This window comes from Carettochelys insculpta, chromosome 4 (assembly GCF_033958435.1).
Source record: "Carettochelys insculpta isolate YL-2023 chromosome 4, ASM3395843v1, whole genome shotgun sequence".
Lineage (NCBI taxonomy): Eukaryota > Metazoa > Chordata > Testudines > Carettochelyidae > Carettochelys > Carettochelys insculpta.
The window spans coordinates 33,898,645-33,912,730 of NC_134140.1; the positions used below are offsets into that span (position 1 = coordinate 33,898,645).

Here is a 14,086-nt window from a genome sequence, read left to right on the forward strand (position 1 = left end):
ACATGTTTTATAGCAGTTTGCAGCAAAGAAGGAAAAGCCTCCATCAATGCATAGTACCCTCTAAGGGACATAAATGGAGACTGGAAGTCCCAGTGCATTAGCTGCAATGAATTTGCTTCAGAAAACAAACCCCAACAGCTAGGAACAGCAAGATATGAATACCTGATGCAAAAGTAAAGCCTGATTCTGTTTCAACACTTGAAAATAATGTTTATGAACTTGTCATGTGTATTAAGGACTTCCTCTAATGCCATCAGGATCATTGATTCTTATTATACAAACACTGGCCCTCAAGTTAAAGCTGCCTTAGAACAGTGCCCAAGTTTTAAAATAATAATCAGTACTGCTAGATTTTCTCCTCACTTTGCCTAACAAACTAGATAACTGGCCAATCACACGTGCATGCTGAATACTCTAGCTATGCCATGTCAGTTGGAGAGAACAGTTGCCTTTGACGTTCTGCAGACCCACTCCTAGATAAAAATAATGGCTCAGAATCAACAAATAATTAATAAGTAACTATTATTACTTTTGTTAAATAAAATTCACAAGGAGCATTACGCTTGTAAAATCCAATATCCCAGGAGTGACCCCATGGTTAATTACAGTTTTTTTATATTTATTTTAAAAAAATGGCATCCTTCAGGAAGGATGGCCTGTGAAAACATTGATCCCCATCACTAGTTGCTGTTATTCTATAAAAACAAGCATTCCACTGTCAGCATTTGAAATACTTACTTTTGATTTTTAACCAGGACAAAAACTTTATGCAATAACATCTCAATAAAATCATCTACGCATTTTTCCTTTGTTCAGCTGGCTTTCTATGAGCACTGCCTTCATGCACTGTGCAACTGTTTGTAAGACTATTGATGCTGAGACAAAGGAGACTGGGACTCAGCATACAGAAGAACCTAAAAGTCCAGGTGATGAACCTAGCTACTGGAGTTTCTTTTGCCTGCAAAATCAGGCTGGCAATGCTCTCTCCTGGTCTTGGACAAAAGCAGAAAGTGCACAAGGAAGCATGAATGAAAAAACTAAATCGTTCCAAAAGTTCAATGGACATTGGAAACTTGAATAAAAGATTTGTGTTTTAAAGCTGGAGTTGGGGTTTTGTGGGTTTTTTGTTTTGTTTTGTTTTTGTCTGTGTCACTGCCGAATTCTCCACCCTCAAGCCCATCATCAGCATCCAAACAGCTGAACCTTGAGAAAATTAATTCCATATTTATTCATCAGTAGTGTCATCCTTGCTCATCTTTATCCTCTAATCTTAATTTCACACCATGATTCTAAATCAGTAGCACTAAAATATTCTCTGACTTTTGGATTACTTCATGCACACTGATTTCTCTGCAATTGTGTACATCTGAGTGTTAACAGTACAAGGTATATTTGGGTTCTCTCTTGAACTTAGCAGGTTTTGACAGATTTATGTGAGGACAGATGGCCATTACAGGCTGAAGGCTGACAAGAGGCAGTTCAGAGCATTGTTAACACACTTGCACAAACTCTCAGCAGTGCAGCACTGTGCAGAATGTAATTCAGACTATAGCTTTTTTATTGCTGCCTATTTTCTTTTGTCAAAAGAGCCTGCTGTGCACAGCAACAAATGGCTGCCATTACCCAGAATGTAATGGGTGTCAGACAAATCACGTAACACAAACCATCAAGTGTATGTAGGTCATATTTCAGTGGAGCACAACCTTAGCAATATTTATGATTACTGCATTGAAATGTGCTCTATAATAAACAAGTACCTCTACATCACTCACACTTATGTACTTCTGCACAGAATATCTGTTAGAAGTGGTTTATACACTACAATCAGCCCCTTAAACAGTTTTGGTTTTTTATTTTTTTTTTAAGTAAAAGGCAAGTATTTTTTCATGCCATCCTATAAAACTATTTTCTTTGTAGGGACATATATTTAATTGAATGGCTTTGGTAAATGGCAACTTTGTACTTTGCCTCGCTCCATCTATATGGTATGAACTCACTCAGTGATCTCTGCTTTAAAACAGTATATGCCAAATCCACACCACTTCTTATATGTGTGTGACAACAGACATTGATATGTATGCCAGCTCAGTTAACTCAGCGATCCGTTATATAGAAAAGTCTTTGGGACATGAAGTTTTCATAACACCTAGACACATTCCAGGAACTGCAGTAAAGAAAACTTAGTAACTCATTTAGCTCAACTAGGTTGATCAGAATAAATTAGGGGAATACATTTACAGCAAATGTCATATCTTGACTTTTAAAGACTCATTTACAATGCTGTTTCATATAGGCAGCAAAATCTAATGTTACTGTTAGCATTTAAATGTTTGATGATGCTTCTGCTTGTTGGTATATTTTTGGAGCCTTCACATCCTTCAGGAAATGCATCTCGATGAACCTTTGTACAAGCGCACTGAGGTTCAGAGAGTTATTAAAAATGGAGTCCTTTATACCTTATGAGTTTGAAAATAAGAGGAACATTATTTAAGGCCACTTAAAGCACTGAATGCAAGATAAGAGCCTGATTCAGTAAAATAATCGGTAGAGCTCTTGTACAGAACGAGACTGTAGAAGCCAAGAAAATATAAAATTAAGTAGGCATCATATAATAAAAAACTACATGCTTGTTGAGCAGTCAGTTTAATCTTGTTGTCAGTATCACAGAGGATAAATATAGACCTGAAAATATCTAATAATTTACTAGATTGTATTCCCTCTGGACTAATATCTCTCTTTCTTTGTCTCAAATGCCAGAAATCTTATTGAAGACAAACAAGTCTTTTCCTGGTAGAATTTAAGCATTTGTTTTGACAGCCAAGAGATTGCTCAGGTCTACAGATGGGTGAATACTGGGATTTGCACAAATGCTTGTGAATTCCAGCTCACTACTCAATTTCTGTTCACAGACCTTTTTGTCAGCTTTTCTGAGTGAGCAAAGTTTGACTGCCTGAACTGTTGAGGACTTTTCTCACCCCTCCCCTCCCCATAAATACAGTATATGGGGCCAGGAGAACTATTGATTTAAAAAAAAAAAATATGGTCACTCACCATGAGCAGCAGCAGCCAGATACTGAGGCATAAGGGATCAGCATCTGGGAACGACTGTGCTATGAAATTACTTCTACACACAGCACATGTCCCCAGGCATACCCCCACAGTCACCTGATCCTCACATGGGTGGTTAAAGGGCTGTTGACAGGAAGGAATTCCTCATCCATAGTAACATCAGAGGAGGCTCCAAATCCAGTCAGGAAAAACTGGGCCATTGACTAGGGAGTCATGCAAAGCAGCGATATGGCCCACCACTGGGCATTGCTTCTACTTGGCAGGATTGAGTCATGGATAGGAGAGAGCAAGTACAGTGGTTCCCAAAGACAGACATGGGTGATGCAGAATCAGTGACAGTCAGGGAGGAGGAATAGCTCAGCGGTTTGAGCATTAGCCTGCTAAACCCAGGGTTGTGAGCTCAAGCCTGGAAGAGGCCATTCAGAGGTCTGGGGAGAATAGATTACAAAAAAAAAAAATCTGTCAGGCCCTGCCAAAAGGGTGGGGGACTGGACTCAATGACCTCCTAAGGTCCCTTCCAGCTCTATGAGATGTGAACAGAACCCCCTTATGTTGGGCTTTCGACAGCTGGAGGACTACAAGTGCAACTGCTTGACAAGCAAGAGGAAGCTAATTGCTACTGAAGTCCTTCAGCGTGGGGCTTGTTTACTTCTGACCTATTCAAATGGTACTGCACAAGCAGGCAAATCCCAGTATTTGCCCCTCTGTAGATCTGACCAATCTCTTGGCTGTCAAAACAAATACTTAAATTCTACCAGGAAGGGCTCTGCTGTTCCGTGCTGGGGAAGTGGCTCCTGCCACCGGTTCTGCTGCCAGTCAGGAGGACCGTGCTAACAGTGAGACTGCTGAGGTGGATACTGTAACTCCTTCTGATGACAATCAGCGACAACATTCTCTCTGTGCTGCTTCTACCAGGGCTACTACTATTCCTTCTGCTAGCCAAGCAGACTCCTCCTGCTCCTGGTATTGCTAGAGGAATGGTGAATCTACATGATCCTACTCCTGCTAAACGGCTTCTTGGATATTTATACCCCATGTTGACTGATACCACAGCTTTCTCCAGATTCCCTAGCAGCTCTCAATCTACTCAGTTAAGCCTGAGCACAAGCCGCTGGAGGTTTAATGCCACTGCAGTTGTGGCCGATGACACCTATATTTGACCTCCTATATTTACAGTACACGTTCTAAGACATTCTACACATCCATAGCACTTTGTGGCAGACATGTTTCTTTAAGAAATTACTTCATGACTTACAATGTAGACTGTATGTAATATGATTAAGGACAGACAGGTTTTACTGTTTCAGCCAGCAATCAGCCGAGAGGGCTGTGATTTTATGTAGCGACAGGACTAGATGTTTAACTCTAGGCCATTTGGTGTGTGCTCTAGGCTAAGAACCTCTTACACAACGTGTTGTCACCTCTAAAAGATCTTATCCTTTTTTAATTCCAGGATTTATATGAAGCTTTAGGCAGTATTAGAATTATAACATGGAAATTATTTTCCAGTTTTAGAAAGGGGAAAAGTGTATCTGTAGGTATACCACACAGCCCCCTCTAAAGCAAATATTCAGGTCAGAGATCAGTTTTTCAAAGCCATTTTATGTACATGCACCCAGGATATATGTGTATTGAACACTGATAACTGGAGTTGGCAATGGTTTTATTTATTTTTCTAACATACAGTTCATTCACTGGTGAGGGAACTGAAGTTGCTTACAACATATGGATCAAGGGAGGTGCTACATATACTGATATACTTTGTACTTCAGTAGTGCAAGCACCACCACTAATAGTCTTTTCATTTGGGCAGTGAGATCAAGGCAACCACCACATAAATTAAAACAGGCAGTGCAAGTGCTGTAGGAGCTGACTGAACAATGCAGTTTTCAGGGTAGAGATTGCAGTTTTGAGGGTCTCTCTCTATACGCCTGTAAAGGAGTATTAACTGTTACTGCTACCATTATTTTTCTTATTGGTTAGGCCCTAACCCTGCAAAGACTGCAGTCTGGGTTGGTGCCCCTTCTTTTTCTTTATGTGTTTGTTTTTGTGCTTTATGTACCAAGCATAGCAGGGCTGGGGTCTCTAGGCATGACCATGATACACATTGTGCTTTGTGTACCTAACGTAGCAGGGCTGGGATGTCCAGCTGCTACCACGACACATATAATAAATAAATAATGATACACTGGAAAATGAGTCACTTCTATCCATTGAACATGTCCAAACAAGGCACAGACTGATACAACACCTGAGTGATGGAACACACACACATGCACAAGTGGAAGTAAGAGACAAATAGCAATGATGTGACATGTGAAGCAGTGCTGCTAAGTAGTCTTCTATGCTGTCTGAAGGCCAAGGGACAACTCCAAGATCACTATTCCTTCTTTTTTTTCACCCCCCTCCCCACCCAACTTATTAACTACCTGAGGTGACAGCCTCCAGAAAAAAGACAGAGTGTATCCATGTTATAATGCTCTTGCTCACATCGCTCATCCTGCCAGTGCTACACATATTGTACTGAATAACTACAGACTTTACTTTTTCCTGATACAAACAAAGGGATGAACCTGATAATACCAGAGTCAAGACTTGTGGCAGCGCAAGACCTCAAATCACATTGACTTCTTATTTCTGGCCAGTTGCCCCATGTGAAGTGCAAGCAGCTAATTTTCGGTGCTGAAATGGATGACAGCTTGCTGTTTGTGGAGTCATTTCAACCATTAACATGTGGAACTTCATCCTATTGCCACCTCCTATGTCAGATGGCGGAAGAAGAATCCAAGCTGTTAATATAATGCTCCTGGGCCTCACAACAGGCTGCTGTTGTTCTGACGTGCTGTGCAGTGACAATGAGCATGGCTCCGCTGGGCCTGAGCCATTCTCATGTTCATCTCTGTTCCATGAGTACACAGTGTAGTTTGCTGCGATTGTTCTGGTTTTGCAAAGACATCTGATCTGGTTGTATAAAGATGAGGTCCACTGGAAGCAGGGAAGGTATCTTTTACAACTTCTAGTGCTTTTGTTCACAAACTGGATTCAGGGGCAAAAGACTCCTAAACACACTGTTATGTGGATTAGCAGGTGCTATACCCTGTGCTGCCTGGGTGCTATATAGCTGAAGTCAGATGCCAGCAGCCTACAATGGGGAACTCTTTCTTCCCTACCCACTGGTATTACCGGGCCTGGGATGCTCCACCAAAAGAATTCTATGTTCCTTCTCTTCCCAAGAGGTTATCTGTCACCATTGCAACTTAGGGCTTAGCAATACAATGCAGAAGATCAGCCTGGTCAGGGTCAATCTTCCAGGGTTCAGTTTCAGGTATGTGGTAGAGACTCACAAAATCAAACTATCTGAGGTTGGCACTCAACCCCTGTAACCCTCGATAACATGAGGAGTAAGGGAGATCGATTCCCTTTGCTGTAGCTAGAATTGTGTATCTACAATTGACTTACCTGCCTAGTGTCGATGTCCCCTTAGAGAGACAAGGTGGGTGAAGTAATATATTTTTGGGTCAAGCTTGTCTCCCTCACAACAGAGGTAGAGCCAATAAAGTATATTACCTCGCCTATCTTATGTCACAAACGTCCTGAGACCAGCATGGCTACAGCAACCCTGCATACCATTCTAGTTTGACACTCAAACGAATTACGATCATTTATTTGCATTGTATTAGCATAGGAGGCTCAATTATGGTCCATGACTCCACTACACTAGGTGCCATATAACCACAGAACTTAAAAGATGGTCTCCTGACCATTTTTCCTGACTTGAATCAGGTGAAAGAAGGCTGCAGATTAGCAGGGTGCCACAAGGAAGGCTTGAATGATGATTCAATGAGGCAGCTTCTGAAGAAGTGAAAAGAGGATTTTGTGTGTGCATAAGCTCAATAGTCCAAAGTGCCTTTACAAAACTAAAGCCAGATCCTCAATTTGCATAAGTCAGCCTTTGACTTCAGTGGACCTAGGCTGATTTACACCAGCTGTGGATTTGAACTTAATAGAACACTGTTAAGCTTAAGTAATTTATATCTCAGCACCCACCCTTCTACATGTTCGTGCATGAAACACATCTCCAATGCACCATCCTTTAGTTTTGTGCAGTACAGACTGGCAATTATCTCTCTAAACAATTTTGGTGCAGCTATACTCTGGACCTTCTGCTCAGTTCTGAGCACTCAATTCCCAGGAAAATACTGAAAAACTGGAGCGTATTCAGAGGAAAGCAAGAGAAATTATTGGAGATCTGGAGGAACTGATTTTTATGGAAAAAGCAAATGAGTTAAACATGTATAGCTTGGTGAAATGTCAACTAAAGGGAGCAAGATAAAAGTCCACAAATGTCTGAAGTATAAAAACACCAGAGATCAAGGAGAGGAATGACTGAGATAGCTCAAAGGACATACCAAGAGGGTTAATGGGATGAAATTAAGAAAAGGAAAGATTAAGATGAATATCAGGGAAATATTCCATTTAGGCTCTGGTATAATGTTCCAAGGAAAAATAAAAAACAAAACTCTGTCATTTGTGGCATTTAAATCTAGAACTGACAAAAACTAAACATAGGTGCAGTGATAAGTAGCCTTATATTAGCATCAGACTGGCTCAATAATACAACTCTTCCATCTGCAAACTCTATTATTTTGTGCTGTGAGATCTGTAGTTGAGAAACAATGCCAAGCAGCATACAAATCTAAGATGGAATGGGAAAATATTACAGAAAAAATGCTTTCATTCATATTTTTCCAGGAACCATTCTCTGCTTGTAAACTAGGAGTCACAGTTTTAAACATACCCCATCTCAACCAATGAGGCAAAAAGTCAATGTTAAACTATTAAAATTAATCTCTTGGAGAACAACTCACTAGACATTTCTTACTTAAAAAAAGAAAAAAGTCAGGCCTATAGAAAACCATTCATTTTCAACATCTCTCACCTGCAGTTCCAGAGAGTTCCACACTTAAGGTTTGCTCAATAGTCTTGTTCTCAAATGGGGAACCCTTGGGATCACTGGAAGACAGGGCACATTTATAAAAACAAGCTGAAATGGAGTTGCTGTAGCCAAAATGTATTAAAACCCCTTCCCTTTTGTAAACTTTTACATTTCTTAATACTTACTTTGGTGACTCAGGTGTCAAAGGAAGTGATAAACTTGTTGGTTTGGCTGAAGAAGGGGAAAAAAAACAATAACTGATTATGAAATATTGTGAGGACACAGAAATTTATATTACTAGGCTTTCTTTATATCAGTGCAGGAATTCTGCCTCAGTCCATGAGGGTTGAACTTGAGTAGTTCAAGAAGGCACCTCACTTTAGCTTATGGCTGAAGAAAAATGAGATCCATTCTGTCCCCTTGTTATTGGCACTCAAAATTCCAGCATTGATTTGCATCAATTACTGAGCCTTTGAAGGCTGGCATAAAGCTCGAAAGCAAAAAGCCTTTCAGAAAATAAGGTGGTACATGTGAACAATCAAAGGAGAAATTTACAGAATACGTTGTGAAAATGTTGTCTCTCTTAGGCTGAATTTAAACTACAGTTCATGTTTTATTTGGAAATGAGAGCAGCAGAATAACTACAAAGCAACAGAACATTATGAATATTCAGCTGATTTTACTCCTACAGCATACAGTTCTATATACAATGTTGAGAATAGGTTGTTTCTGTGAGAACAAGACCAAATCAGCTATAATCCAAAGTTATTCTGCAAACTATGGCATGCCACAGATAGTCACAGGCTGCATCTACACTATGAGATAAATTCAAATTTAAGGCAGTTAGCTTGATATTATCAGGTGACTGTCTTCACCGAAAATACCATTAGCTCGACTTTGGGAGCACTAATCTTGATATTATAAAATCACAGTTACCTGATGAGTACAGTGTCAAGCTCAAATTGAGAAGTTCGATTAAAAGCCAGTGTGGAAGTGCCACGTCCTAAAATAGAATTTATTAGCCTTCACAGGTGTCCCCAATCCATCCCACAAAGCTGTGTGTACTGCACCTGGCTCTCACCTCCCCGCTACTAGTGGGAACTGGGAAACTGACCAGGCTGCTGCACTCCTGTGGTGGGGGCTAGGCACCCCATTGCCGGGACACTTGAGCCGGTGAGCCCGTGGCCAGGCTGCTCCAGCTGTGTGCAGGGCCAGGCACCCTGCTGCCGGGCTGCTCTAGCTGCCATGGGGCCAGGCACCCTTTGGCTGGGCTGCTTGAGCTGCTGTGGGGTCAGGCACCCTACAGCTGGGCTGCTCTCGACATGCACAGGGCCAGGCACCCCCCAGCCAGGTTGCTGGAGGGAGGGCTAGATGCCCATGAGCAGGCACCCTTGACCACCTGCAACCACGTGCCCCCACCCAGCAGGCTCCAGCAGCTTTTCTACTGGAGCCAGTGAGTGGTAGGGGTTTGCCTCAGAATGCAGGGGTGAGGGAACTGTGGCATAAGTTCCCACAATGCACTGCTGCAACAATTGCTGTTTGGTGATTTCAGTGTAGAAGCTATGTGTCAAATTTGTTGGGAGCCCATGGGAAGTGAGGGTACTCCACACTGAATTTAAAAAAAACACAGCATTATAGAATCAATTTTAATACATTCACATTTATTCTGTAGTGTAGACGTAGTCACAGAAAGTTTAAAATGGGAACTAAGTCCCCAGTTCTCAAAAACTGACCTAACTGTACAATAAAGTTGTAGTTACAAATAAAACAGTTCAGTAGTTTGTTTGTTCAGGCCCGTCTACTTATATCACAAGGAATAAGATATTTTCAGCCAGTTAGGCATTCTTTAATTGCTAATAAAGTGTTTGAAATTTTCAGGTAGTACTTTTTAAATTTTAGTTTGGAGAAATTGGATATAGTGTTAAAGGCAATGAGTCTTCCCAGAATGAAGGAAAAACAACTTAGTTTTAAAAGCAGTAAGTGTTTTATCAAGAATAGCTACCGGGGTCTGCACTGCAAATTAATTATTTACAACATTTTCATGCCTCCCACTCCTGCACTGCAGATCTCTTGTTCAGAATTTGACTCCTGCATAATCTGCATTCATTTCAGGTGTGGAATTCCCACTCATAATCAAAGGATTTTACATACAGATTAATTATTTTGGTAACCCGTAGAGTATTCCCAGTGAGATAATTTATTTTTAAAAAATCTACACCAATCCTCCTGAGCTAGGCATTTTTTTTCTACTATGGAAATTCTAGAAGGACGATTAAGTTCCATTCACCTTCTCAGAAGCAAAAGGAATTGGCCACAGTCTGAAACAGGAAATTAACCTAAACATCCCCCTTGTCTGATCCAGTATGGCTGCTGCTATGTACTAACTAATGAGTTACCATGAAATGAATAAATGTTTTCTAGAGATGTTATCTAGGTACAAACTATTTAATAGCCAAATGATTGTGTTCACTGAGACATGTCACAATTCCAAAAGGGTACCTACAGATTTAAGTGGCTACCTACAGATTAAAAAAAAAAAAATCAAGATATTTTCATCTATAGTGGCAATGAGCAGGAACACAGTTGTGCGGCATTATATCCACCCTGTTACTGGGGTAAAATCTGTGGAGCACTTTACAGATGACTGATGCGTTCATGGGAAATAAGTGCTTAATCATCCTTTGTGCTTTTGAATAATCTCTTCCACAGTCTCACAATAGGGAAGAGAAGCATAAATTAACACAGTTTTTACAGACTAGAAAACTGAGGCACAGTGACACGGAAATCTGAGACACAGCTTGGAACTGATTTCAGATACTAGTTCTCAGACCTATAATTTGAGCCTTAGATCTAAGCAGATAGTGGCTGAGTCTCAAACAGTCCAAAACTCACAAGTTATCTTCCTCTACACTAGTTATTAGTTTTGTATGCTGCTGAACTTGACTCTGAATATAATCATTATGAAGAAACACCCACAAACACAATTGTGAGGAAATATTTACTCAATACAATGCCAATGTTGTTGCTCATTGGCTGGGTCTACACTCACCCCCAACTTCAAAGGGGGCATACTAATCATGGTGATGGGAGATTACTAATGAAGTGCTGTGGTGAATATGCAGCACTTCATTAGGCTAATTCTTCCCCGTGGCAACTTCAAAGCGTCAAACTTTGAAGTGACGACTTGCATGTAGCTGCGGGCACTTGAAAGTGCCTGCGCTACTTCGAAGTGCCTTTACTCCTCAAAATTTTGGGGACTAAAAGCACTTTGAAGTGCTCACGGCTATATGCATGACGGCAATTCGAAGTTTGACACTTCGAAGTTGCCGTGGGGAAGAACCGGCCTAATGAAGTGCTGCATATGCACCACAGCACTTCATTAGTAGTATTCCATCACTCCAATTACCGTGCAGCCTTCGAAGTTGGAGGCAAGTGTAGGCAAGCCCGTTGTCTGTTACAGCTTCCAATGTCTATTCTATTTTTAATGCAAATCAAGGTTCAGTGGGTTTGCTTCTTTCTGTAGATTAAAAATGCTCTGTTTCCAAAGAACCAGTTTCCTCATGGACAAATCTCTTTGCAAAACTACAGACAAGCTCAGACTAAATGCATTGGTGGACACGTGTTTTCACAAAAAATCTGGGATACTGACCAGAAAAGAAAATACCACTTGACTCCCATTAAGTGAGCTTCCCCAGTCAATGTAAACGGAACATGAAATAAAATAGCAAACTCCTATTTATGGGACCAAACAAAAAAAATCTAGCTTTGATTAAATGTTTAAGCAAACTACTGCAAGTCTATGAATGTGGGCTGAATTTGCAAGGTTGATTTCAGGTGCATTTGTTGTTCAAGTTGAAAGTTTCATACATCTCTTGTATTTATAGCATGCATGTTATTGTTTCTGAAGGATAAGGGATGACACATCCAAAAATGAGCACCTAAACTTACATTTCTAAGTTCACATTTAGGCACGTAAGGAGCCTACCTTTGCCAAGTTTGGCCATTTTTGCTTAAGGGCCTAATTTTGCTTTCGGCTGCACCACTGATATCAATTGCAATGCCCTGGTGTGCTAGAATAATATTAGATGAAAAACTGCAGACTAAACTGCAGGAACTCAAGAAAATGATATCGACAAGACAACTAAAAAAATTACAACTTCATCTGTAATATTAATAAAGCTACAGCAACAATCAAACACTGTTTAACCACCCACAAGTACAGTTCTTGTGAAGACTTCATTTATTAGTATTATTGCAATTACTAGAGTCTCATACAGGGACTACATTGTGCTAGGTGCTGTACTAATGCAGTCCCTACTCCAAAGAATTTGTAGTGTGAGTGAAAGACAATAGTCCAGATAGACACCTTGAGAAGCACAAACTCCCCTATTCACCTTTATGCCAAACCCAACTTGTCCTGCTTCCTTACACTGAATTTATCCAGTAGTTTCAGCAATTTCAGTAGAGACCTCGGCCATCTCTGAACAATCCTGCCTGGTTTTGCTCTTCAGCAGTTTGCTAAACCCACCAAGGTGTATCTCTCGCATTAAGAAACTTCGTGTTGGCACAAATTTGAACCAAAATGGGTCATACCAAACTGTGAAGGTCAGAATCTACAGCTGGGAGAAAATTAAGAGGGGTGATGCAGAGAAGATTTAAATTTAGCTATATTAATCAGGGGTCAAAATGAGGTTTAAGGGGACGGGTGGGGTAACCAGCAGGGAAATGGGAGCAAATAAAACATTTAAAAATCTTTCTATTCCTTCTCTAACAAACCAGAGCAGCAATCTTCAGGTCAAATTCTGATCTTAGCTATGCCAGGGAAAATTCCACTGTTGACAGTTAAGTTATTCTGGATATAAAGGGTGCAACTGAGATCACAGTTTGGCTTTCTTGGAAGTATTGGCAGTATATAGACATGCAAGTTTTACAGTAATAGTAACTTGAAATAGGCTCCCTTTGGTCCCATAAACCCCTAGAGCTTCTTGCTATCATAGTTGAGCAGAGGCTGGAGAGACAAGAGGAGTGAAAACATCTGACAGGGGACTGTCTAAGTCCTTGCGTCTCTGCCATCAAAGGTACTTACACAGCACCATACAAGCTCTTTGTACATTGGAGGACGCCAAAAGTCAATACAAATGTTTAGTTTTTACCACAAAGTTTAGAAAAAGAGAGGAAGAATAGGCAGGCTGCTTTGTAAACCATCACCACACAGTAAAAATACAAATGGCCATTCTCATAGTGATCAAAATGACACATTTATTGCCTATTCAGTAGCTGCAAGAGCACTATTTATTGTCTCTGAAGGCACAAGTGGCAAGTTAACAATGCCTTCATTTTTATACTGGCAAAAAGAAAGATGCACATTAATGAACTGGCTTGCCCAGGTTCCTCAGATGTATAATTACTACTTAGTGATAAAGAACTTGATGGCTAAACCTCTCCTGATGGTTCAGTGTCCATTAATTCTTTGTACGTTGGTTAAAAATTTCATGCTCCTTTTCTAAAAGGACTGTGGTTTAAATTGTCTATATTAAAAAGGCTATGTTTAACTAACTTTATTGCACTGACTGTTAACTCCCCTGTCATTGAATAGCTTCTGAATTTGCAGCTTATAGCTAGAAAGAAGAGAGGAAGTACGGGGTTTTAGTTTTTTCACTTTCAGCGCATTTCAGTTTCCTAACGCTGTTAATGCTGTTGCCAAAATTACATTCTTTGGTCCCAAGCCTACCTTGCAAATGATGTGCCTGAGACTGCAGATGGGGCTTCTTTTTGGAGATGCATTTGTCTTTACTGCTGTTCTTGTTCTCTGTTGGTTTGGTCTGAGGAGGGTCATCATTTGTAGTCAGATATTTGAGAAGCTCAGAGCAGGGACGTCTTTGTGGCTTTTGCTGTTGACAAATGCTCTTCGGTTTATTGCTCCATGAATTCTCGGTCTTAAAAACAAGGCATCATTTAAAAAAAAAAACCTAAAATTAGTGAACTGAACCTTATCAGAATGGATATAGGTTTTCTGAAGAGATGAGATTTTCAATGAAGTGTTCAGTCTAAGTGTACTAGATCTATGAGCTGTGAATAATT

General features: G+C 40.4%; 1 protein-coding gene across 2 annotated transcripts in view; it reads right to left on the reverse strand.

Moving 5' to 3' along the window:
- The window catches only part of PPARGC1A (PPARG coactivator 1 alpha), a 489,410-nt gene that overhangs the window by 22,086 nt on the left and 453,238 nt on the right, over positions 1 to 14,086 (reverse strand). For both annotated transcript variants that reach the window (XM_074992556.1, XM_074992557.1), the window contains 3 exons: positions 13,737 to 13,941; positions 8,191 to 8,236; positions 8,009 to 8,082 (listed from right to left, as the gene is read on the reverse strand). In XM_074992556.1, coding sequence (XP_074848657.1) covers positions 8,009 to 8,082; positions 8,191 to 8,236; positions 13,737 to 13,941 — 325 coding nt within the window. The remainder of the gene's footprint in view (positions 1 to 8,008; positions 8,083 to 8,190; positions 8,237 to 13,736; positions 13,942 to 14,086) is intronic.